The sequence below is a fragment of the Mustela putorius genome, unplaced genomic scaffold (genome assembly GCF_011764305.1).
Source record: "Mustela putorius furo isolate JIRA1106 unplaced genomic scaffold, ASM1176430v1.1 tig00003962_pilon_pilon_pilon, whole genome shotgun sequence".
Taxonomy (NCBI): domain Eukaryota; kingdom Metazoa; phylum Chordata; class Mammalia; order Carnivora; family Mustelidae; genus Mustela; species Mustela putorius.
The window spans coordinates 12,302,354-12,329,721 of NW_025422106.1; the positions used below are offsets into that span (position 1 = coordinate 12,302,354).

Here is a 27,368-nt window from a genome sequence, read left to right on the forward strand (position 1 = left end):
TTTTAAAGGAGGAGGGTTCCACGTTTGAGGATGGTTCATCTTTCTGAATTCCTTCCTTAAGAATTTTCAAGCCGTGGGACGCCTGGGTGGCTCAGTTGGTTAAGCAGCTGCCTTCGGCTCAGTCATGATCCCAGCGTCCTGGGATCGAGTCCCACATCAGGCTCCTTGCTCAGCAGGGAGCCTGCTTCTCCCTCTGCCTCTGCCTGCCATTCTGTCTGCCTGTGCTCGCTCTCTCCCCCTCTCTCTCTCTGATAAATAAATAAAATCTTTGAAAAAAAAAAAAGAATTTTCAAGCCTTTTTCTCTTGCCCACTTTGAGGTCTCTATTCCTTCTATTATTCCTCCTTCCTCTTTACATTCTTCCTTCTCCCTTCTCTCTTTGTAGATCCAGTCCTCACAGTCTTGAGAGAAAAACATAATATTTCTTCATGCACAGGAGGCTCTGGTCTTGGCCCTTAGGTCAGCATTGTCCTTGGATCTCTGTTTCTGCTCTGGTGAGGGCTGGAGAGGAAGAAAGGCCCTTGGTTTACAAGCAAGATAGAAATAGGTAAGGTAAATACAGAGAATCAATCAGATTCATATTCTGAGATACAAATATGCCACAAATGCTGATTTATAATGCTGCCTTACCCCAAAGTTTTTGCTGTCTCTTCCAACCCTGTGTCCTTTCTCAAAATGTGAACTTTTCTTCCATCGGTACCTCTGTGTTTCAACTCTCACAAACACACTTTCTGATTGTACCTCAATGATTTCATGACCATGTCTCTTTAAAATTATCATACATACACTGTAGCAGTGGCATCTTGTTCTGGCTATTCTTTTCTTTCCCTTCTATTTAACTTAGTTCATTCTAACCAAACATCTCCAAATACATTACACATATTTTCAATTTGCTCTCTAATTCTCTTCTCACTCACTTGCAATCTGGCTTCTTTCTGCCTTTCTTTACGACGACAAATATTGGTTTGGTCAAATTCACGAATTTAAAAAAAAAATGCATGTGCTTTGACACTACTGCTCATTCTCTTTCTGTAACTTCCTGTTATGATTAGCTTTCTACATCACCACTTGTCTGGTGTTTGTAACTTTCTGGGTTTTATTGTATTAATATGTTTGATAATTTTTCTTATGCTCCATCAATTTAAGTTGTAACATTGGTTCTATAGTCTTTCTTTCCTGAAGATGATTTTAAAATTCTATTCCATTTTTGTAAATCTCTAATATTGAGCCTCCTTCCTGTCTTTTGGAGGATCAGAAACAAATTGCTTGGATTCAAGAACATTTTGAAAGGCTATCTGTGAAATAGCAGCAGAGTGCAATCTGTACTTTTCACACTTCTTTAAATATCACTTCTTTCAGGTTTTTCTTGTGACCCAAAAATAACAGGAAATTGATTCAATGTTGCCGCACCACTAAAATTTCTTCTTAGAGTCAACGCATTCCCCTCCCCTATTTTTACTGTCTATTTGTTATCTTCCTCGCCATTGTAATTTGTAAACTCACTGGGCAGAAAATAATTGTGGATCTTTTAATTTGGAGTAGCCTGGAGTACATGGCTATTAATGGTAACATGTTTTGAATGTCCTTGGTTTTAAAATCAACAATGTTAAACAACATTTGAGCTTTTCCCTTTTACTTTTCCTCATTCTCGGTTTGAGGTTTTTTTCCTGGATACACTCATTAGGTGATTCTTAATCAAGAATGGAGCCATTCTACAATAGGTGACTTGCAAATATTGAAAGAAGATATATTAGGCACCACGTTATAGATAATTTAGATAATTCCATCTCCCGTTATAGTATAGTGGTTGTTCATGTGGCAAATCCTGGTCCTATTGCTTGTTTTGTTGTCTTGAGTGAATTTGTGAGCCTTGATTCTCTCATGTGAAAATTAGGTGTAATAATAACCTACCTCTCTGAGTTTTTGTGAGGAATAAATGAAAAAATTCATATTAGATGTTTGCATATTAAGTGCTCAATAAACGTTAACTAATTGGTCTGAAATTATTCTATTCATTTTCTTATAAAGTGACCTCAATAGAACTACCACGTACCAAATAACTTGCTGGGTACTTACCAATATTATGCCATACTACAAATATTTTTTGCTTTTTTATTTTTTTGGTTTGCTTTTCTGATTTGTAATATTTCAAATTTCTAACAGAATCCAGAAGGTTGGGAGACTCCTTTAATGGATGAGAGAAATCTGAGATGTACTCCTATTGCCAGGTTTATTCCTGTAGCCCCCAGGTTTTGGAGATAAAGAGCTGTTAGCTTCATTTCATTTGGTATCATTCAAAACCCAACAAACTTGGATTTTAGGAGATGCTAATCAGTCCCACATAAAATCAATTGATACTTTTTAAAATTTTTAAAAGATTTTATTTATTTATTTGTCAAAGACAGAGATCACAAGTAGGCAGAGAGGTAGGCAGATTGAAAGGGGGAAGCAGGCTCCCCGCTGAGCAGGAAGCACGATGCAGGACTCGATTCCAGGACCCTGAGATGATGACCAGAGCAGAAGGCAGAGGCCCAATCCACTGAGCCACCCAGGTGCCCCCAGTTGGTACATTTTTAATGAGCCCAGAAAAATCTTGGGAGTCCAATGACATCTTTTAAGTGGGGTTGGATAGGAGCATGCTGGACTTTAATTAATGGTGAAGGGACAACTTTGAGTTGTCTCCTTTGGCACTAAGTGTTGGTTAATTCTAATAGCACGGTTGGTTGAAAAGACCAAGAAACAATCTTCTAGCATTGATTTTGTTACAGTTGACATTATATACAAGATTGGAAGGTTCTACAATAAGATGTGTCCCCTCAAAGTACCTTTTCTGAAAAAGCCGCCCCACCTCTGACTGTTGCATATTTAACTTTTCTGCTGCAGTGGTTTCCAAGAAATCCATATCCATCAAGTGAGCTTGATTCCTCTGAAGATCAATAATTCACTCACCGTCCAGAAAATTCAACAAGTATTGATGGCCCATTCAGAGTCACATTGCAGGGCTGAGTGCACCGTGGTTTTCTAAAGTCCCTGCTCTAGCTGGGGCAAAGGGGAATAAAATAAATTGAAATGCAGGGCCCTATGGAGGAAATGAAGAGCTGTGGGAAGTAAGCTTTGGGCACTACATAACTAGAAGTTCAGCTCTGCAACTCAGTAGCTCTGAAATGAACAGGTCATTTCAGAATGAGCAAGGTGAGAATGTTTTGTGGAACGATGCACTCCAGGAAAGTTCCAGCTCCTGGCGAAGGGTCACATCACGTTAGGTGTGTGAGGGCAGAACGGGGTTACGGTGACCAGAGCTGAGACGAGGAGTGTGACCTGACTCTTCCGCGCACAAGGTAAGTAGGAAGGGATCCTTCTGGACCTTGGGCATGGCGTCAACGTCCTAGGCGCAGCGCATACCTGTGAAGGTAGGAAACCCTCGGGGCTGGGCCCTCGGCTGGTGGCCTTGCAGAGCCGCGCCGGTGATGAAAGCTTTCCGGCGGCCGAGCGCCACGTCACCTAACAGCTCCCCCTCCCCTTGTTCCAAGTCGCACGCGCGAAAGTAAACACCTAGACGTCATCAGGGCGCGTCTTCGCCTTTCCCCTCCCATCTCCCCTGATCGGTGGACGTGCTCACCTCCGCTCCGGGCCAGGTCTATGTCCCGGTTTCCCGCCGTCGCGGGCAGGGCGCCAAGGCGGCAGGAGGAGGGTGAGCGGTCAATAGACCTTCAGGAAGAGCGGCCTCCGGCTGTTTCCATCGCTGATAGAGGTGCGGTCCGCGGGACGCTGCGGAGGCCAGCGGGAGTTTCGGCATGGGGGTTTTGGGGGGATAAAAGTCCGCCTTTGGCGTGCAGAGAAAAGTGAAGAGGAGACCGCAGCGTTCTCCTCGCCTTCCAAGCCGGAGGCGAACTTTGTGTCCAATGAGCACTTTGGTATAGAGGGGGGCGGTCCCAGATCCAAGTTGGGTGAAGACCTTGCTGGGGGACAAAAAGTGAACCCCAACGCCTAGACGCGTTCTTTTCTTAAGGAGGCTCATAAAGCCATAAAGCCTTTGTTCTCTATCCATCCACCCCCCCCGCCCCCCCGCCACTCGTCGGGCCGCCAGCCTGCCTTTGGGTACGTTATGAAGGGAGCCAGTTTCCAGGAGCCAGTTTCCATGGTTACCCACCACTTGGCCTTCTGGGATATCAGTCACTCTGAACGGGGACCTAACTTGAACCATGAATCAGAAGCAAACACAGGTGGCTTTTTTTTTTTTTTTTTTTTTTTTTTTAAATTCAGCTGAGAGTTTCCTGCTGTGTTCTAGCTTTTGGTCTATTGTTTAATAAAATTGGGTTTTGTGCTTCTCTGCAGGTATGCTTGCATATACATTGCCTTGTGCTAGGCTTACTTCCTCAAGTACTCTGAATCGCATTAGCAAATGCTCATGTTGTTAGATTTTACCAAAAAGTTGTTCTGGGCTTGTGAACCTTCACATACAAATTGGACATAGATGATTTATCTGAGAAGTAATGGACTGATCTCTTCCAGTCCTAAAATTCTATTGTCTTTTTCTGTTCAGTGTTGGGAAATTGAGTCAGAGATAGCTTGACAGTCCTTTTAATTGCAAAATTGTTTCTCTGTTATTACAGAAGAGAAAGGATGCACATCACAGGAAGGAGGAACTACTCCAACTTTTCCTATTCAAAAACAAAGAAAAAAGCTTATTCAAGCTGTGAGGGACAATTCGTTCCTTATTGTTACTGGAAATACAGGAAGTGGTAAAACAACTCAACTCCCCAAATATCTGTATGAAGCAGGTAATTTTATTCTGGGATAATATTGGGAGTATTTAAAAATAGATCCTCTTAAAAGCTAATAGGACTTCTGTATTGCACAGATATCCACCATTTGTTCTACAGTCCCATTTCTTCTCTTGGTACATCCCTTCTACATCTTCCCTGCTTTTTTATGGTCTTATTTCATGTTCAGGAGTTGACTCAGATAACAATTTTTCCATTTTTAATTACCATAATCTTAATTATAGGTAGATATTCTTTGCTATAGAATGAGGTTGACTTGCAGTAGACTGTTAACCATTGGGTTTTGACATAATTTACAGGAATATGGTGATACCTCTTGCTGACATTAGTATTTCTTGGTTCTTTTTCCAAGTATTATCAGGTAAATATTTATTCCCTGACTCCATAACCCAAGTCAGCTAACAGATTATCCCTAAAGTGTCTTTTCCTTCTGTATGTATCCCTAAAGTGTCTTTTCCTTCTTATGGTGTCTTCTATATGTATCCCTAAAGTGTCTTTTCCTTCTTACGGTATCATAAGGTTGGTATAGAGCAAAATTATACTGAATGTTATTTATTTAAAAAATAAAAATTTCTTAGCTGATACTCAGTCTCATGCATCAGATCTAATGTGCCATTTATTAAGACATACCACTATTTTATATACTATTGATAAAGGAAAAAAATACCATCAACTGTAAGACACATCTTACAGAGACTAAAGTGGTAAAAAATGGATCTGTGAAAGGTGGTATATTTAAACTTTGGGGGGGAAAGTAAATCCTTAGGAAGTCTATGAAATTTTATGGATTTCTAGGAATTAAACATTTTGACTTACTCTTTCAAGTAACTCTTTATACTGAAATTGGGAGGAAAACCTAATTAAAACATGTATATTTTGAGTGGAAAATACGTATTCTTGTTTTTTATTACCACTTAAATTTCCATGGTCATGTTGTTAATTTGGAGAGTTTTCTTTTGCAAACACTTGGAATAGTTTTTGTTGATTGGTCTGAAAGAATTTGGCTCCAATTGGAAGCAATTGTTAATAATTTTGTGGTTTTTTTTCCTCTGGTTTTGGTAGGGTTTTCACAACATGGTATGATTGGTGTGACTCAACCACGAAAAGTAGCTGCTATATCAGTTGCTCAGAGGGTTGCTGAAGAAATGAAATGCACTTTGGGATCCAAAGTAGGGTACCAAGTTCGTTTTGATGATTGCAGCTCTAAGGTACAAAAGTTTTATTGCTGTTCAAGTCCTGTAAACTCATAGAAAGATTGGAGAAAGTTATGATAGATTTTAACTTCAAATTTGCATTTATATTTTAAAGAAACAAAGCCCCAGATTAGGATTAATTTTTGTTTTTCATTGTGAAATGATTTAGCTTGGAAGTGTTTAATAGTTACTACTTTCTCCCTTCTCAATTAGTTTATAAGTGATAGTTATTAAGGATTCTTTTGTGTTTTTTAGCTGTAAGACTCCTGGACCTGTAACTTATATTTGTAATATTTAAAACAATCTTTCATTATGCTAAAATATATATACCGTAAAATTGACCATTTCAACCATTTTTAGGTGTTACATTTCATTGGCATGAAATACAGTTAGAGTGTTGTATATTCATCAACACTGTATTTTCAGAATGTTGTATCATCTCAAACAGAAACTATATCTACTAAACATTAACTCCCCCATTCCCTCCTCCCTCCAGCCTGCAGTAACTTCTGTTCTATTTTCTGACTTTACAAATTTGCCTTTTCTGTGTGCCTGGGCGACTCAGTCATTAAGTGTCTGCCTTTTGCTCAGGTCCTGGGATAGAGCCCCACATTGGGCTCTATGCTGGGAAGGAAGCCTGCTTCTCCCTCTCCCATTCCCCCTGCTTGTGTTCCCTCTCTCGCTCTGTCTCCCTCTGTCAAATCAATAAATAAAATCTTTTTAAAAAAACCAACCAAACAAATTTGCCTTTCCTAAGTACCTCAAATAAGTTGAATCGTACAATATTTGATCCTATGTGTCTGGATTGGTTCATTTAGCATGATGTTTTCAAGGTTCATCCATATTACATATTTGTATTCCTGAAGTCAGTTGAAAATAGACAACTCAGCAAAGTCAGTAAGCAAATATTTATTGAGTATCTTCTGTATTCAGGGCACCAAAAAGTTTAGAATTGTTTTCTTTTTAATAGTTAATGGTTATAATTTATATTCCTTCCGGATTTTTTAATCCTATTCCAAATACAGAACAATCCCTAATTAAATATTGTCCCTAATAGGAATGGCCATCAATTATAGCACATAGTTACTCCCCAAAATACTATGTTTGCATTCCTAGTGGTTACTGCTGGGGAGTTTTTCTTTTTTCTTCCTTTGTTTTCTGTGTGTACTGTTACTAACTTTTAGCTTTTGGACCTTATTCTCACCTTGTTTTAATGTGAGGCAATAGACACAATTTTTTTTTAAGATTTTATTTATTATTTATTTGTCAGGGGAAGAGAGAGCTCACAAACAGGGGGAACAGCCGGCAGAAGGAGAAGCAGGCTCCGTACTGAGCAAGGAGCCCCATGTGGGCTTTGATCCCATGACCTCGCAGACTTTTAGCTAACTAAGCCACCCAGGCATCCCTGACAGACACAACTTTTAAAATAAGCAAATAGGGAAGAAGAGAGCGATAGGAAATTGTGCACCTAACTATTTCCTCTGCCTTTTCTGCTGAGTCCTCTAAAACAGTGACTGAGACAGGGAGATGGATCCCATTTCATTGTTTCTCACAACTTGCTCATGGGAATGCTCCGCATTATCTTACACTTTATCCAGACTACTTTATATCTCATTATCCTGTTCTATTGCTTTATCCTGGAACATCCACCTTAGTTCCCTATCTCTGTATAGATCTCAAGTTTTATAATTTATCATCCTTGTTATTAGACTAATTTGTGTACTTTTTTATTTAGTCAGATTAGGTGAATCACTTAATGTCTGCACATTTTGGGGGGGAATTTAGTCTGCGAAGCAGGGGTCAATTTCTGTAACACTATATATATATAAGTTGATTCACTCTGCTGTTTGAACATTAGGAAACCGCAATCAAATATATGACTGATGGATGTTTACTGAAACATATTCTGGGAGATCCAAATCTTACCAAGTTCAGTGTCATCATTTTAGATGAAGCCCATGAGAGAACTCTAACTACAGTGAGTATTTTTGTATGCTGGTTGTTACTAGTTTACTTATTTGGGGTAGCTTTTACCCTGTAGAGAATTTCCTGGTCTTACTTACATTTTAACCTATTGAAATAAGAATTCTTTAGTTGGGAAAGTAAAATATTTAAAATAAATTGGTTGGTAGGTATACTTGTCACTTATTAGAAATTTAATTTTTTTTCCAGGACATCTTGTTTGGTTTATTGAAGAAGTTATTTCAGGAGAAGTCTCCTAATAGGAAGGAACATTTGAAGGTTGTGGTGATGTCAGCAACCATGGAATTAGCCAAGCTCTCTGCATTCTTTGGAAATTGTCCAATATTTGATATACCTGGAAGGCTTTATCCAGTCAGAGAAAAATTCTGCAATTTGATTGGCCCACGGGACAGAGAAAATACTGCATATATTCAAGCGGTATTACTTGGCATCCTTTTTATGTCTTTTTATATTTAGGTTCCAGTTGATTGAGTAGTTTAGTAATTCATTTGTTCCCTTATATTTTAATGGCAGCCCTTATACGTCATATAACTTTTGAGAACCAAATTTAATTTTTCTGTGGAATAAGGGGAGTGGGGGGACTGTATTTCCATCAACATGTTATGCTTGTGTTTCTTGCTTTAGATTGTGAAAGTGACCATGGATATCCATTTGAATGAAATGGCTGGAGACATCTTGGTTTTTCTGACTGGTGAGCATTCAATATCAGTTTTAAGAATTTTACTATTTATATAAGAGCAGAATGTGGCACCACAATAGACTGTCACTTTTGTTGGGAAATCTGGGCTTTAACTCATATTGCCTTACTTTTGTATGATTATCTAAAAGTTTCAGATATTCTATCTTATATAAGATATATAAGATAATTCTATACTGCCATAAAAACTGCCAGTCTCATGAGGAAATATATGTAAAACACACTTTTTTAGTAAAAAGATATTAAATGGTAGAGTATTAATATTTTTATTAGTCTACCTTATATAGAGCTGTTACCACACTAAACAGTCCTGGATCTGAATGATTCATTTCATTATTTCAAAAAGACATCCTACAAGTTCATTTCTTCTTTGAGTGGTGGCATGGTACTGTGTTATAGCAGTACATGAGGTGTTGAAACCATGTCTCATAGGCCTTTTTTGGAAGTAAAAAAATAGAATAATTAAATCCTAAACTAGTGTGATTCTTCAATTAGCAGCATCCTACTAACAGAAATGAGTCATTTCATCGCTCACCTCCTACTCTGCCTTGTACTGATGTCAGAAGTGAGACATAGTCTCTGCCTTTTTCAGGTTACTTAAGTATTTTGAACTACCCCTGAATGCCATATCTCTTGGACTAGATTCTTCTATATTAATGATTAACTTTACTGGGTCTTCCTCAAATACTGTGTTAACAAGATGATAAGCTTGAAGATTATAAACACTTTTATTTCCATAGAGGTTTAAATTCCTTGGGAACTGGTGTTTTATTTTTAATTCTGTTGTTGAGATTTGGTTCAATTTAGGAGTTTATCTTCTTTAGATCAAATGAGATTTAAAGTAGCTATTGTGCAAAAATAATTTTAATCTAGAAGGCTTATCTTTTTTCATTCTTAAATTAATTTTGCTGTTGCTGACGTTATTTTCCCTCCCTCATTTCAGGTCAGTTTGAAATTGAAAAAAGTTGTGAGTTACTTTTTCAGATGGCAGAGTCTGTTGATTATGATTATGATGTTCAAGATACAACTCTGGATGGTTTGTTAATATTGCCATGTTATGGATCTATGACAACAGGTAAGACCTCACTAGAATAGAAAATTTGACTAATTTTTAAAAAATTATTGAATAATCTCATATGTACAGAGTAGTGTATTTAAAGTGTGAGGTCAATTAATTTTAGAAACAACTAATTTTTTTTAAAGATTTTATTTGTTTGACAGAGAGAGATCACAAGTAGGCAGAGAGGCAGGCAGAGAGAGGAGGAAGCAGGCTCCCTGCTGAGCAGAGAGCCCAATGCGGGGCTCGATCCTAGGACCCTGAGATCATGACCTGAGCCAAAGACAGAGGCCCAACCCACTGAGCCACCCAGGCACCCCACAAACAACTAATTTTTATAACTAACACCCAAATTATGAAGTAAAACTTTAAGGGAACCAACATTCCTTGAGAGAAGTGATTTTTTTTTTCCTCCAAATCTTTTCATATTCACTTTTTTAGGAGCCTTGGACACTTGCCCACACACACCTTGATATTGTTTAAGAGTGGGCTCTGTCCTCTCAGCAGAACAGAGATAGTGTTGGTAGTTTTTTGAAATTAGTACTATAATTTCTTGATAGTAGTACCATAAGTCAAACCTAATTTCGTATTGCCAGAGAATTTCTAGAAATCGTATATATCCAGGTACATCTGAGACAACACAGTGGATTATTTTTTGAAGTAGCACACAGTCTCCTTTACAAGAATGATGCCATTCTTTTGTACTTTCAAATAGCAAATGCAAACTTATTCTAATGTTTGTTCATAATGTTGAATTAGGTTTAGAATTTGTTTAGTAAAATTACTTTATTACGGAATTTGATATGTAAAATTAAAGGGGATTTATTTAGAGTTTGATTGTGGTTAGCATTTAATGTAGTGTAAAAAGCATTTGAATGTTTTTATATTTTATTGTTGTTTTTGTTGAGTAGGTGGTTGTTAATCTTGTGTTAACAAAAAAAGTTTACGAATATGTGTTTTGGTAAATAACCATAAACCTTGTGCTATTTTAGAAATCTCTTTTGTGATGATATTAGGCCTTGCCCTCCATATGGATATCTATTTTTAGGTTTTTGTATTTTTAAGGGAATTTTTAGGGTCATTATTAGATATTTAAAGTTCTCATTGTTTTCTGGAGATTTGATCTGTTGGCTCCCTTAAAAGTTACTTTGTTGGGCGCCTGGGTGGCTCAGTTGGTTGGGCGACTGCCTTCGGCTCAGGTCATGATCCCAGAGTCCCGGGATCGAGTCCCGCATCGGGCTCCCAGCTTATGGGGAGTCTGCTTGTCCCTCTGACCTTCTCCCCTCTCATGCTCACTCTCTTTCTCAAATAAATAAATAAAAATATTTTTTTTTAAATTTATTTATTTATTTTAAGATTTTATTTCTTTATCAGAGAGAGTGGGTGAGAGAGTAAGCACAGGCAGACAGAATGGCAGGCAGAGGCAGAGGGAGAAGCAGGCTCCCGCCCGAGCAAGGAGCCCGATGCGGGACTCGATCCCAGGACGCTGGGACCATGACCTGAGCCAAAGGCAGCTGCTTAACCAACTGAGCCACCCAGGCGTCCCAATAAATAAAAATCTTAAAAAAAGAAAGTTACTTTGTTTACTGCTGAGGTAATTCAAAACTCATTACGGTTGTTTTGTTTTTGACCATTAACAATATAAATGTATTTTTCTATGTAAGTAATTTTATTCTTTCCTTTATTATTGTCACAATGAAAATAACCTGCTGAGTCTGCTATTGTGTCGTTTAATGGCCTGAAAAACAGTTTTTATACTATTAAAGGTTGCAAATGATCTCCTCTTTCTCATATCTCATAGTTTTTTTTTTTTCATTAGTATGTATTTTGATTTTGTGATAATAATGCCTCCTTGAAATTCTGTCATCTGGGGTAATATTTAATTACCTGGTTCTCCTGACCACCCTTTCTCTAAGTGTGCTGCCCTCCCACCTTTCCCAGACTTTTTTCCTCTCTAATGTGACTATTTTTTAAGGTTTTATCCTTAGCTTTCTGTTTTCCTAGAATTCTCTGTTTCGGAGAGGTTGACTTATCTCTAGTTAAGTCTCACTCCTGCATTCTAGAACTCATGGATCTCCTCACAGGGCTTTCTAGTCTGTGCGTCATATCATCCTAGATCATTTAGTCCAAATAAGTGATAACTCCTACAGGTAGTTATTTTTTGTTTTTGTTTTTTTTGTGTGTGTGTTTTGTTTGTTGTTGTTTGCTTTTGTCTTGTCCAAATCATTCATTCATTCTTTTTCATTTTTCAATGTCATTGTTAGAGTTGGGATCCTCAATTTGCTTTCCTGAGTTGTTAACATAACCTGCTAACTAACCTGTTTTCCCTGATGTAATTTACCATCCTACCTGCAGTGGTAAGCATCATCTTTCAAAAGCACGGATCTGATTGTGTTAGTTTCCTGTTGGGTATCTCAGCCATTCCCTGTTACCAGCTGAATTAAAATGCTAACTTAATAACTTGGCATTCATTATTCTTCCAGTGTGATCTCAGCCTGCTTTCACCCTTAATTCCCAGTGTATGAGATTTTTTGTGTTGGCGTATATGTGAGAATGGTAAAGATGTAGAGCTGGCTGTCAGTAGAGGCATTACTGAGGAGGGTTTTGCTTGTTTATTTTAGTTTCCCTTTGGTTCCAAGGGTGAGCTGTTGGTGATCCATTATGAGTATAATAATATTTATGGGAGCAGTTTCTAGCAATGCAAAGAGGCATTCAAATGGAGCTGATGAGGTACTGAGTAATGGATGAAGTTGGGAGTAGCAGGTTCCTGGGATCTTGGGCTTTTTTTCTTTTTGTAAGTGTCACTAATACAATACAGCACGTACTTTCTTTATTATTGCTACTCCAGGTGGTGGGGAGAAACACTATTATAATATTATTATGTCTTAGGAACATAAAGCTTGAGCTTGGGAGTGAGGAAAGGAAAGAAGGGTTTCCTATTTGTAGCCTTTTGTGAAGAGGGCTCAAAAATGACTCAGATCTAGGTTTAGTAAATAAGTGGAGATTATGAGGTGGATATGTTGTATTTGCTTTTATTTCTGGGCTAGTCATGAGGGTGGCCGAGTATTTTAAAGGGACATCTTAAGGTGTCTCCCTAATTGACATAAAAAAAATTCTCAACTGTCAGATATGAAGATCCCTTCTATAATGCCAAGATTATATGATCCCACTCCCTGGGCTGAACTCCTAACCCGTATCCTTTGAGGTGTTTCTCTCAAGCTGAAAGTGTAGGCAGTTTTTTTTATTCCATTTCCTTCCCCATCTTTTTTGTGACAGCATTTGATATTTCCTTAACTTGAACTCCTCCTTTCCCTTTTATTCTCTCCTCTTACTGGCTGAAATCCTGCTGTTTTGTTTCATAAGTACAACCACCTCAATGAAAACCTGATTTCCCACCTCACAACTGGCTTTGATCTCTTTATTTAAACCTCATGGTGCTTTGCTACACCTCTTGTGTCCCTTAACACATTCTACCTCGTGTTATCTTTGCCTCATCTCCTTTCTGAAATTGTGAACTACTTAAGTATTATGTGTTGAGAAGTCCTGATTAGATGTTTGTTAAACTGAGTTCCAGATTCTTCGCTTTCTGCTAGACATTCTGTTATGTCTTGAAGCAAAACACTGGCTGTGTCTAGACCTTTATTCTTGTTTCCCTCAAACTGTTTTGCTCTAGGAAACCTGGGTGGCTCAGTTGGTTAAGCAACTGCCTTTGGCTTAGGTCATGATCCTGGAGGCCCCAATATTGAGTCCTGTGTCAGGTTCCCTGCTCAGCGGGGAGTTTGCTTCTCCCTCTGACCTCTCCCCTCTGATGCTCTCTCATTCTTTCTCTCTCAAATAAATAAATAAATAAAATCATGAAACAACAACAACAATAAAAACCCGTTTTGCTTCTGAATTTCCTCTTTTGTTCAAGATTTTGCAATTCTTCAGTTTTACTGAAATATATCCGTTACTTCATAAGCAACAAATATTTGCATGGAATTTGACTGTTTTAGCACTAAAAGTAATTATCTGAATTCAGTGCTTCTTAGCCTTTTTAGAGGGTGGAATCTGAGATTCTTTATAAAAGATAATGAAAGCAATGGTTTCTTTCTCTAGAAAAATGCACATATACCTATAAATATTTTACTTAGATAATCAGACTTCTTTATTGAACAGATAGAGACTAAGTGATGTTCCTGAGGTCACATGGGAAACCTGTGTTTGGTAACTGGTTATTCAGTAGGGGGTGAAAAAATAGTACATGTGTTATAAGAATACATGAAGAAAAAGAAAGGAGCTTTACCTTGGAGTAGCGTGTATTTTAAAAGAGGAAAACTGCACATTTAGTTGATTGCATTAATCCAAAAGTAGTTCTCTTTCTTTCTTCTTCCTGCAAAACAAAGACATCTCATTTTGGCAAGTACCTAGAATTTGGCTTTGTTGGTGATAATTTCCTTAAACGTTAAGATTAAAGATGAGGGGAGAATAAGGCTAGTGAGCTTCACATAAAAACTTTTACTGTACCCTCTCCAAATGCGAAAATTTTTCCTTTGGCTTACAAAGCATACATAATTGTAAAGAATACATAGTTGTGGAGTATGTAGTTGTAAAATATAATCAGAAAAGGAAGAAACATAATTAAACTTAGAGCTCAGCAACATAGTTAAGTGATAATCACTATTAATATTCTGAGGTATATTCTAAGCTTTTTTAATGTATTTAAATGTATTTTTATTGTTTAAAATACATTTTTTCTAACAAAAAAAATGACATTTTGTTTTATGTGTTCTTACTGTTTTTCTCTTTAGCCCTTTGTAGAAATTTCTAAAGTGTAGAAAAGTACAAACACAATTCATTTTCCATTGTGCAGAATTAACATACTCTTAGTGTCTCTGCATTTTTGCTCCAGTTTTCCTTTAAGAAAATCATTCAATTAAGGAAAAGTGATATAGTTTCATTATAAAGAATTCAAGCAGTGTCCAAAGTTAAAAAGGTAAAAATAATCGCCTCAAGTTCCTCCATTCAAAAATAACCAGATGTGTGTGTGTGTGTGTGTGTGTCTTTGTGTGTGTGTGTACATATAGAAGGATATGGAAGTAAATAGGTTGATTGATAGAAATACTTTATAAAAGTGAGATTATGCTGTTAGTTGCTTTTTTAAAAAGTACTTAATTTTATGTGAATTTCCTAGAAGGAATTGTTAAATGTCAAGTAACTTTCTTTACCATATGAGAATATGATATAAAAGGTTGCTTTCAAGTCTAAAAAGATGAAAAATTTTAAGAAGTTGAAGTTAATCTCTTCTTTTTAGACCATGTGTGATTGGAGATCTTACCTACTGATTCTCTGATTGAAAGATAAGGACTTAAGTACTTTGACTCTTCTGTATCTTTCCATTCTGATTTTTGTTAGTTATTTTTACATTGTTTAGATGTTTATCAATATTTTTACCATGCTTTTTCCATTCTTAAGTTACTTTTGGTTAATTTTCGATTGCCTGGGTTTTGTTAACTTTTTTTTTTTTTTTTTTTTTTAAATAGAAGGGCCATGAGTGCTGCTTTTTGTTATTACTCTTTTATGTTTGAGAATGTCTTGCTTTTGCCTTTATGCTTGAGCTGTATTGTGGCTGGGTTTTATGTTCTTGGGTCACACTTTGTTTTCCTTAGAACTTGGTAGATGTTGTCCAGTTGGCTTCTGGCATTGAATGTTGCTGTGGAGAAGTTAGAGGCCAGCCTGTTTTGTTTTGTTTTTTTTTCCCCTTCCTTGTGATTTGCTTTTTCTGTCTGATTGCCTGAAAAAATTATTATTCTATTTCTCTTTCCCTCTCTCTCAGAAATAGTTCTGCTTTGGAATCTCTTGGGGGGACTTTGGGACAAGGTATTCTATGAGGAAGTTTCATTGGCCTTAACATACAATATGTCATATACGTAGATCTAGGATTGTTCCTTCATTTTTAGTGTTAAGTGGTCTCTCAATATCCTTATTTCTTGGTAGACTTTGGACATCTTTTTTGCCTCTTTGCCAATCCCCCACCCTCCCCATTAATAACAGCCTGGGACCTTACTGCATTGTAATGAAAGTATTCCATTTCCTCTTTCCTTCCTGGAGACAGAGAATGTGCTTTAGGATATAATTAACTTTTTTTTCAAACCTTTATAAACAAACAAAAAACTGGTACGTGTTGGAGCCCCTAGTGGGCTCGGTCAGGAGAGCACGCAGCTCTTGATCTCAGGGTTGTGAGTTTGAGCCTCACATTGGGTTTAGAAATTACTAAAAAAAATAAATAAACCTGTATATGTACTCGGGGAATATGGTATTAAAGGGTGTGGGTGAAATGGAAATGAAATAAACATTGAGTCTTGTCAAAACAGCAGTTTCAAGACTTTCTAATTGATTATAGTGAACAAAATGGTAAAAGAAACTGAAATTTTTCTTGAACTGAACATTTAAAATATTAGGTACTTTTAGAAATGGTTTGATTGAAAAACAGACTTGATTATAGGTAAACATGTTCAGAAAGGACATTTTTAATTTATGTAGATTTTTAGGGTAGTGTGGTAGAAAGGATGTTAGCTTACTATTTATATAATGCATTTTTTATTTATCAATTCATTGAACTCTGTTGAACACTTTCTGTGGTCCAGATATTGTTCTAGGTAGTGGGGATATGTCTTGAATAAAAGAAAATCCTTGTTTCATGGAGCTACATTATAGTAGAACAAGTAGATCATAAATAATGTATAAGCATAATTTGAACTACAAAGTAGTATAAAACTCCTTTGAACCATCTGGAAGAAGTGAGCTACTTAAGTCTAATATCTAAAAAATAATTCTTAGTCAAAGTTAACTACAAATCCTGTTTTGCCAGATACTCTGCCGTTTGTAATCTAACAATTTTCAGAATGCATTGACACTGTCCTTTATCAGCCTTCGCTTACCTTCTTTCACCCATACCATAAGCATTTCCTTGCAAGCATTCTTAACTCTCTTGCCTTATTTTGTGCTTAACCTGGCAGGAGAGCAAATCTGGCCAAATCTGTCTTACGACTTAATTTACACCCAGTCCCCTCAAGGCCTGGGAAGAGCCAGGAACCCAGAAATATTGTCTTAACTTTCATGGCTAATTCATTATTTTTAGACTTTCCTTCATGTACTTTAACCACTTCCCTGTGGTTCACAAGTTCATTTTTCTTCTTTTCAAGAGACTAGCCTAATCAAATAGAGCATCTCTTGGACCTTATTCCAAATTCCAGGAGATTGCCTCAGCTTGGGGGAGATGTTTATCTTTGGTGCCATAAACTATGGCTGGAGGAACAAGGTATAGTACAAGCATTGCTGCTGGGGTTCACTCTTCAGAATCTGTCGTTAGGGGAAATGAATGTGATGTTACTTGCATAGAGAGGTAGCCATCAGAAAGATACCCCAAAAAGTGAAAACCACTTAGCTGGTCCATCTTTAAGGTATGTGGAGGTCTTTAATTGTAGTTCATGGATGGGCTACAGTGAGTACCTGAATACCCTGAAATTGTTTGGTGTGTATGTGTGTGTGTATACATATGTGCCTTTAAATGGAGAAGAGGGCTACAGTTTTTAAATATTCTCAAAGGGAGCTGTGACCTACATAAAGGATTCTTCTATAGGATTTATTTTAGCAATAATCTCTGATTTAATGGATCTAGAAATGTTAGCAGTAAAAGGTGAGGCAAAGATGAGTTTTGCTATTTTGAATTCAAGATAATTAAAGAGGTGAAGGAAGCACAACTTTTAACGAAAAGAAGTTGGTTTTTCAGAAGTGGAGTTTGACAAATGCATGTTGTAAATTAACATTTTCTCTTTACATGTATTTTAGATCAACAGAGAAGAATATTTTTGCCACCTCCACCTGGAATTAGAAAATGTGTCATATCCACCAATATTTCTGCAACGTCTTTGACAATAGATGGAATTAGGTACAACTTTTAAAGTTTCTTTTAAAGCCAAGGAAGCCACTTAGCTTTGAATTTGTTCCTCTATGTCCTCCAGTAATTTCCTTGTTAACCTACTTGTAATCACCTACTATTTTTTTTATAATTATCATTTACCATGATTAGGAAATGGAGTAGGAGGTACACATAGTGTTCCTGATTATACTTTTGAACTACTTTTATTTGGCAATTTGTAGGTTTGTCTTCCCAAATTTAAGATTATGTGTAATGCTTCATGGGTTTCATTATTCATTATTCATTAACTAGATAGCCAGAGCTGTTTTTGTATACTCATTATCAGGATATACCTAGGATAATAAGATACTCCCTTCTCATCTGGCACCTCCACTTGGTGGAGTTGTGTGTCCAAGTGTTGTACATCCAAGTGTTTAGCTGAAGGTACTGTTTCTCACTTTTCACTTTTTTGTGAAATGAACTATGCTGTGAGTCTTATTTTTTTAAAGTAATCAATGATGCCATCAAATTTTGAGTAAATTTAGTGGAGAAACACTGGGAAATTTTAAGTCTAGACTGATGGTTAATGTGAAGTTCTTTTCGTCTTTTGACCACAGCCATTTTGGATATTTATCTTTTATCCAGTATATTTTATGTCCTTAACTAAAAATCTCTCTGTTTGCCACAGGAAGGCTGGATCTGAATCTCAAAGATCCTATGTCATTCTTTTGTGTAAAATGATCACCCAGATCTAAGAAGAAGTTTAATTTCCTTTGGTTTTCTCTTTTGCTATAAAAATAATTATTTCAGTAAGGGCTTTCACTTCTTTGGAGTAAGTCTTCCTCTGTAATTTTCTGTTTCCAGCAAAGGCAAAAGTCATTAAATAATATGTTTTGGAATGTTCCCTTAGTGAATGATGGACTTACTACAATTCCTAACTTAGTTTTTTACCTGACTTGTTCTCTGTTTAGTTGACTTAAATGGTGTTGTTGAAGACTACCTTGAATTAAATTCTAAACCTGTTAGAGTGGTCTATAGGTGACTTTCAAGTTTGTTCTTTTAGAGGAGAAATTCACATAATATAAAATTAACATTTAAAAGTGAACAATTAATATTTAGTACCTTTACAGTGTTGTACAAACACTAACACTACCTCTGCCTAGTTCTAAAACATTTTTATTACCCTAAAATAAAACCCTGTACCCTTTTAGCGGTTATTCCCTGTGCTCCCCTCCATTCTAACCTTTGGGAACCACCAACCTATTTTCTGTTTTTATGGAGATTCTATTCTGAGTGTTTCGTATAAATGGTTGAACAATGTGTGACCTTTTGTGTCTGGCTTCTCTCACTTACCGTGCTGTCCAGGTTCATCCATACATCCATGGCAGCATGTATCACCACTTCATTCATTTTTGTGGCTGAATAATATTCTGTTATATGTATATACCATAATTTGTTTATCCATGTAGCCCTTAATGGTTAATGGACATTTAGGTTATTTCTGCCTTTTGGCTCTTATGAATAGTGCTTCTATAAAAATATGTCTACAATTATTAGCTGAGTACTTCTTTCAGTTTTTTTGGGTATGCACTGAAGAATGTAATTTCTGGGTCATGTGATAATTCTGTGTTTAACATTTAGAGGAACCTTCAAACCTTTTGCACATTGGCTTAACCATTTTACATTTCCATTAGTAATGCACAGGGGTTCTAATTTCTTGACTTTCAAGTTTTACGTTTAATATAAAAGGCATCATATAATTGCTAGTTTGGTAGAAAAGGAGAATCCGAATTGGCTAAAAATCAACAAGTCTTATATTCTAGAAACTTAACTGGTTTTCATTCTTCTTAGATATGTGGTAGATGGTGGCTTTGTGAAGCAGTTAAATCACAATCCCAGATTAGGGTTGGACATCCTGGAGGTGGTTCCAATTTCAAAGTAAGTCTCTATGTCAAGCTTTTTTGTTCAAAGAACAGTTTATTAGGTCATTTTTAACTGGTTAGGATGTATGATGTTAACTACTTGGTACCTTTTGGGGACTTCTTTTTTTCTTCTTCTTAAGGAGTGAGGCGTTACAGCGAAGTGGCCGAGCTGGCAGGACTTCCTCAGGAAAATGCTTTCGGATCTATAGTAAAGATTTTTGGAACCAGTGTATGCCTGACCATGTGATCCCTGAGATTAAGAGAACTAGTTTGACATCTGTAGTTCTGACCTTAAAGTGCCTTGCCATACATGATGTTATAAGGTATGTAGACAATTTGAAGAGAAAAAAATTTGTTAGGATGGAGCCAGGTTATTCCTCAGAATTCTTTTGAGGTATTTGACTCCTACGTCCCCTTCATTTAGAGGTGTAGCTAAACCCAAATTAAAGGTTTCTTTGCAGTGCTTTCCTGTGATTTGATTCCTTGCTCCTGTTTTAACCTTGGCCCAATGGGGTGCTCCATGCTGATGTTTATTTGGATCATTTAGTGATCACTGCTTATCTGTAATGAAAGGTATATAATGACCCTTATTCCAACCAGAAAGTGGTTTTCTGGTAGCATCTTTTGTGTGACCAGCATTGTAGCAAGTACTGTGAGAGATAGAGTAATACTCTGATTGTATTTCGCTTTCACTAAACTTAAATCCTATTAAGGAAACAAGATTCAGACACATGAAAGAAAGAATGGAACAGCTGTTAAGTTCCTCAAATGTTAAACTATATAATTAGTTGGCATAGGATAGAATATTGTTGTAGGGGCTTGGAATTTCATATTATACATGATAGAGGAAATAATGAAGGAAAATACAGTTCTTGGTCTTAATTTTAGTCTAAATTGTCTGCAAAAGTGTCAGAAACTGTGGGAGATGGTGACTGTGTGTTCATAAGAAGGGAAATAATTACTAGGTATGTCCAATATGTATTGTATACTCTTGGAAAGCCAATTAAAATATTTTTTGGATAGTTTAAAACTAGAGATTTTCTAAATGAGAATATAGATTTTAGAAAGAGAAAAACATATAATATATGAAATTCTCACTCACCAATGAGAAAGAAGAACCATTTAAATAAATCTAAATGGCTGAACAGAAAGCTTTCAGATGAACCCAGATTTTAAAATAATATTCATAATATGATTTTTGTGAATAAGACATAATTCAAAGCAACATATAATCAAGAATAAATATGTATTAGAAAAATAGGAATAATATTAAGAGTGGCATATAATTAAGAATATATATATTAGAGAAGTAGGAATAATAATTACTTAATATCATCATCTGCACTGAGTTAATTTTTCCATCTTAAGTTTTAAGACTTAGAATGTACTAAAAGTCCTCAAGATGCTAAAGCCAAAAAACAAAAATATTCTCCTCTCTCTCTTTCTCCTTCTCTCTTTTTAGGATTTTATTTTTAAGTAATCTCTACACCCATTGTGGGGCTCGAACTCAGAACCCCGAAATCAAGAGTCACATGCTCCACCAACTGAACCAGCTGGATGTCCCTCTCCTCTCTCTTTTTGTTTATTTATTTATTTATTTACCCCCCCCCCCCCGCCCGCCCGCCCGCCTTTCTCTTTTTAGTATGTACATAGAATAAGGAGAAATGGAGCCAGTATTAACTTTCAGATTTTGGGTTATAGAAGAGAAATTATGCAGGACAGGTTGCCAGAAAATTTTAAGAAATACAAATGTTTTGACTTCGTCATTCAGGAAAAGGTCAGAATCTGAAAACTACTGCCCAGTATGCTTGGAATTGATCTTCAGCAAATTCTAGCAGAGTTTTTTTTTTTTTTTTTTTTAGAAAAAAATGGTCTTAGAGAATTTAATGGTGATTTATAGTAATCCATATAAATCAAAATGGTTCACAAAGACTATGTCCTTTTTAGTTTGAAGATAGGATTGTCCACATAACAGGTGCACTGTAAGAATTTATTGAATGATAATCTAATGTCTCTTGTTTTCTACACATCATATGATAAGATTATATCTACCTATTATATATCTGTTTTATCTATCTTATTCATCTTTGTGAATAAGGTGACACGACTGTTGAATATAGTTGCCAAATAGCCAAATTCAGAATGTATTGATTAATTGCTTAGCATAGCCTACATGGAGGTTTTGCTGATAGTGTGCCGAACTTTGCTCTTTCCTCATGAGCATTTTCAGTGAAAATATTAAAGATATTGAAGTAATGGTTATATATTGCCGAAAAATGTCTTGATGTCTAATCAGTAGATGATCAAAACTGCAAGATTTAGAATGATCTTAATAGGCAAAAATCAACAAGGCCAAAGTGTGAAAGGTTACATCTTACAGCCTTTGTTTGGGTTATATATTAAGGACATACACATGAAAAAGATCTGAAATTATCAGATCACCACAACTTAGTGTGAGCTTGCAATTATTATTCTGTTTAGAAAACAACAAAAAATTCCTACTGGCGGGGATGCCTGGGTGGCTCAGCTGGTTGGCCTTTGGCTCGGGTCATGATCCCCAGATCCTGGGATGGAGTCCCACATGGCTGCATGGCTGGGGCGGGGGGGCGTGGATCCTGCTCAGCGGGGAGACTGCTTCTTCCTCTGCCTGCCACTTACCCTGCTTGTGCTCTCTTTCTTTGGCAAATAAATAAATAAATAAAATATTTACTATCTGGCCTTTTATAGAAAGTGTTTGCTGACTCTTGCTCTAGAAGATACAAGGACTTGTTGGTACAAGTTGTAGGAAAACTGTAGAATAGTCTACAAGATTTTTGTTTATTTGTTTTTAAATAGAGCAGTAAATCCTGGAGTGGACTTTTATGTAAGGTATTGGACCTTTTGTTCTTTGTTGCACTTTTTCAAGGTGAGAAATTGGAGTAGATGATTTAACCGTCTCAAGATTTATGGCGGAAAAAGTAATCCAGTGCCAATAGTGTTAAGTAATTATTATTAGTAGTAAGACAATATATATATATATTCAGGCTTGGCTATATGCCACCCTTTGTGAATATTTTTGTCTAATGTTCATTAATAGTATTGTGGTTATGTAAGAATGCCTTTATTTTCCAAGATTTTATTTATTTTTCATGTATTTATTTTAGAGAGAACGAGGGTGCACGTGAGCAGGGGGAAGGGCACAGTGGGAGGAAGAGGAAGAGGGAAAGAATCCCAAGTGGACTCCGTGCTGATTGTGGAGCCCAATGTGGGCCCCATCTTAGGACTCTGAGATCATGACCTGAGCCAAAACCAGGAGTGGGACATTCAATTGACTAAGCCACTCAGGCACCCCTAAGCTGTCTTTATTTTCAGAGGATGCATGCTGAAATATTTTGGGGGGTGAATTGGCATTGTATTTACAACTTGTTTTCAGATCAGGAGAAAATAAGAATATACATAAAGCAAATATGGTAAAATTAATCAGATGTACTTATGATTTTATTAAAAACCATACTGAATTAAAGTTGATCAACTTGTAATATTTGTCCACTGTCAATTTTTCTCCACTGGTTTATAAAATTGTAATAAAAATTATGGGCTATAGAACAGAGTAGTTTTGACATTGAAGAATGTCAAAATATCTATGAAGAATGGGTCAGGAGTAAGATAGAGAAAAGAATGGTGAGTGTTCCAGCTGAGGGGGATCAAAAAGAAGTACTTTTTGAATTAAACAGAGGAGTGTGATTCAGCACTTAGTTCTCCTCCTGAAACCAACATTGCATGTATGTTAACTAACTACAATTTAAATAAAAATTTAGAAAGGAAAAAAAGAGTGTGATTCAGAAAAAATAATTTCCTACCTTACTGAATGCTGATCATGATCATAGAGTGCTTAGGGAGGGGCGCCTGGGTGGCTCAGTTGTTAAGCGTCTACCTTTAGCTCAGGTCAAAATCACAGTGTCCTGGGATCAAGCCCCAGATTGGGTTTCTTGCTCAACGGGAAGCCAGCTTTTCGCTCTGCCTGCTGCTCTTCCTCCTTGTGTTCCTTCTCTCACTATCTCTTTTTGTCATAAATAAATAAAATCTTAAAAAAAAAAAAAAAGAATGCTTGAGGGGAAAAAAAGAGGGGAGAGGAGGCTTGAAAAAAAGAAATAAAACCTTTAAAGAAATTGTCAAGTCTGTGTAAAATCTTACAATGGTCAAGGAATGGAATCTTAACTCATATCTCATTTAAACCCAGGTTTCCCTATTTGGATCCACCTAATGAGAGACTCATTTTGGAAGCTCTTAAACAACTTTACCAATGTGATGCTATTGACAGGTAAAACAACAACAACAACAACAAAAACCCAACCACAACAGATGTTAATCTCTGTTTTATTTTAATTTTTAAAATTTTTTATTATTATTTTAAGTAAACTCTGTGTCACACATGGGGCTTGAACTCATGACCCCAAGATCAAGAGTCACATGCTTTACCAACTGAGCCAATCAGGCACCCCAGTCTCTTTTTTATTTTATTTACTTATTATTTATTTATTTGAGAGAGAGAGAGAGGGAGAGAGAGAATTGTGTGGGGGAGCAGAGGGAAGGAAGGACAGGCAGACTCTACACTGAGTACAGAGCCTGATGCATCACTTGATCCCATGATTCTGAGATCATGACCTGAACCAAAATCAAGAATTGGATGCTTATCCGACTTGAGCCCCTCAGGTGCCCCCCCCATCTCTTTTTTCAAAGAGCATTCTTAATAGTTTCCTTTATCAGTAGAAAATGATTTGTTTGAATTGAATTGATTGTTTTATCTGAAGTAAGACTTTGTCCTCAGTTTTTCTTTGCCACAATTCTGAATTTTAAAATTACATGATAAAACTGTATTTGTATTTGGTATTATTTAACAAGTAATTTTTGAGGACCATCTCAGTACCAAGGCTTTAAGTTGGGCATATGAAATAATAAGAGAGCCAGACCTTGTTCTTATGATTGTGTGTTGGGGAAAGATTTGTTAATTATCATTCTCTTATTTCTGCAAGGACATCCTCTTTGCTTCTGAAGCATTTTGTGTCTTTTATTATAGTACTTTATTCTGCCTCACTGTTTAGTTTTTTGGATGTATTGGCCCTTGAATACAGGGAATATATCAGCTTTATGTTTTCTTTTATCAATGATCAGTGTGTTGTGTTTTTTATAGTGAATTTACAGAGTTGATTTAAGGTAATATAAACTATATGTGACTTATTTTAAATGATGAACATTTCATTTGTACTCCCAAGATAGAAAGAACTTAAGAACCTTATCTTTCTATTAAGGAGCGGCCATGTGACCAGGTTGGGTTTGTCTATGGTGGAATTTCCTCTCCCTCCACATCTGACATGTGCAGTAATAAAGGCTGCTTCTCTGGATTGTGAAGATCTACTACTTCCAATAGCAGCAATGTTGTCTGTGGAAAATGTCTTCATTAGACCGGGTAAGAAGTTTATGATGAGTTTTTTTTTTTTTTTAATTAATTAATTTATTTATTTGACAGAGAGAGATGACAAGCAGGCAGAGAGGCAGGCAGAGAGAGGGGAGGAAGCAGGCTCCCTGCTGAGCAGAGAGCCCGATGCGGGGCTCGATCCCAGGACTCTGGGATAATGACCTGAGCCGAAGGCAGCGGCTTAACTCACTGAGCCACCCAGGCGCCCCTTATGATGAGTTTTAAAAAAATTATAGACTTTATTTTTTAGAGCAGTTTTAGGTTTAAAGAAAAGTTGAGGATAAGTACAGACACGCAGAGTTACCTCATACTTAACATCTTTTGTTAGTGTGGTACATTTGTTATTATTGATGAGCCTGTATTGATACATGATGATTAACTAAGGGTCACTGTATTGTGTATTTGGGTTTTGACAAAACCCTGTATCTGTAGTAACACATTTCCACCGTTACAGTAATACACTAAAAAATTGCACTCCTCTAAACATCTCCTTGTTGTCCACCTATTCATCCCTATATCCCTTCTGCCAAGATAGCTTGGCAATGCACATTTAAGGTTCCTTGTTGTCAAAAAAAAAAAAAAAAGGTTCCTTGTTGTCTTTTTAAAGCATAATAGTTCTTTTCTTTCTATTGTTTAGGATTTGTTTATATTTTCTCATATTGAAGGACATTTTGGTTGCTTTCAAGTTTCGGCAATTATGAATAAAGCTGCTGTAATCCATGTATAGGTTTTTGTGTGGACATAGGATTTCAATTCACTGCTGAGTTATGATACAACAATAGGTTTATATTTGTAAGAAACTGCTAAACTATCTTCCAAAGTGTCTGCACAGTTTTGTGTTCTCACCTACAATGAGTCCGAGAATTCCTGTTGCTCTACATCCTCACCAGCATCTGGTGTTGCCATTGTTTTAGATTTTGACCATTCTAATAAGTGTTTAGCACTTGTTAGTAACTTGTTTTAACATGCAGATCCCTGATGACATATGATGTTAACCATCTTTTTATATGCTTATTTGTCATCTGTGGATTGTGTGTGTGTGTGTGTGTGTGTGTGTGTGTGTGTGTGGTGTCCATTTAGGTCTTTTTATTATGTTATTTTATTTAAAGATTTCATTTTTAAGTATTTTATTTTATTTATTTTATTATTTTATTATATATTTTATTTATATATTATATATATAAATATATATTTTATTTTATTTATTTATTTATATAATATTTTATTTTATTTAAAGATTTCATTTTTAAGTAATCTCTGTACCCAGTGTGGGGCTCAAACTTGTAACCCTGAGATCGAGTTGCATGCTCTACCAACCAAGCCAGCCAGGCACCCCCAATTTAGAAAACTAAATTGGGTAGTTTTCTTATTGTTGAGTTTTAGGAGTTCTTTGTATATTTCAGATAACAGTCCTTTATCAGGTATGTCTTTTGCAAATATTTTTTCCAAGTCTATGGTTTGTCTTATCATTCTTTTCACATTATCTTTCATAGAGCAGAAGTTTTAAATTTTAATGAAGTCCGGTTTTCAGTTACTTCTTTTATGGGTCATGTGTTTGGTGTTATATTTGAAAAGTCATCACCATACCCAACATCCTTTAGGTTCTCTCCTATGTTATCTTCTAGGAGTTGGATGTCCATTTTTTCTAACCCCATTTGTTCAAAAAGCTATCCTTCTTCCATTGAAATACCTTTCCCCCTTGTTAAAGATCATTTAACTAATTTGTGTGGGTTTTTTTTCTGAGCCCTGTATTCTGTTCCATTGACCTCTTTTCCTACTCTTCTGTCAATATCACAGTGTCTTGAATATTAGAGCTTTATAGTAATGAAGTTGGATAGGGTTAGTTTTCTGACTTTGCCCTTCCCCTTCAATTAGGGATTATGTCAAATCTGTAGATCAGGCTGGAAGAATTGATATTTTGACAGTATTGAGCCTTTCTATCCATTTCATGAAATATTTCCCCGTTTATTTAGATTCTCCAGTAATTCACTGGGCATTTTTATTACCATATATCTAGCCCTATGAGACATGAAACTGAGGATCAAAGAATTTTACATTTTGTTATTCTTTAACTTAGTTGTTTGAAATAGAGAGTTTATAATGTTCCTGGCTAAGAATTAATTTCCTTTCACTGGTAAAGGAAGATAGTATGGTGGACTTTTGCCCTGTTATAGTACATTAGTAATATATTAACTTTTCTTCCCTAGACTCAAAAGAAATGCAAGTTCAGCACCTGTATCTTAAGAGAATTGTTTTGAGGTTCAGACTTCTGCTTCTTTCATTTCTTGGTGTGTCTGTATGGGACACAACTTAGTTCTTCTCATAGCAGCTTTACTTTCTTCTAATGGGGGTAGGGGTAGGGTCAGAATGGTTTTTTG

General features: G+C 36.3%; 1 protein-coding gene across 2 annotated transcripts in view; it reads left to right on the plus strand.

The window, feature by feature from the left end:
- Positions 1-3,555: 3,555 nt before the first annotated feature.
- The window catches only part of DHX40 (DEAH-box helicase 40), a 44,577-nt gene continuing 20,764 nt past the window's right edge, over positions 3,556-27,368 (plus strand). Inside the window, exons 1-13 of one of the 2 annotated variants that reach the window (XM_013053643.2) lie at positions 3,599-3,750; positions 4,087-4,222; positions 4,613-4,780; positions 5,846-5,991; positions 7,835-7,954; positions 8,149-8,376; positions 8,584-8,650; positions 9,600-9,731; positions 17,544-17,643; positions 19,465-19,551; positions 19,676-19,858; positions 23,755-23,835; positions 24,824-24,981. In XM_013053643.2, the coding sequence (XP_012909097.1) occupies positions 4,105-4,222; positions 4,613-4,780; positions 5,846-5,991; positions 7,835-7,954; positions 8,149-8,376; positions 8,584-8,650; positions 9,600-9,731; positions 17,544-17,643; positions 19,465-19,551; positions 19,676-19,858; positions 23,755-23,835; positions 24,824-24,981 (1,588 nt within the window). In that variant the 5' untranslated portion in view covers positions 3,599-3,750; positions 4,087-4,104. Of the gene's footprint in view, positions 3,751-4,086; positions 4,223-4,612; positions 4,781-5,845; positions 5,992-7,834; positions 7,955-8,148; positions 8,377-8,583; positions 8,651-9,599; positions 9,732-17,543; positions 17,644-19,464; positions 19,552-19,675; positions 19,859-23,754; positions 23,836-24,823; positions 24,982-27,368 lie in introns of both variants that reach the window. The other variant, XM_004747266.3, reaches the window with a different exon arrangement.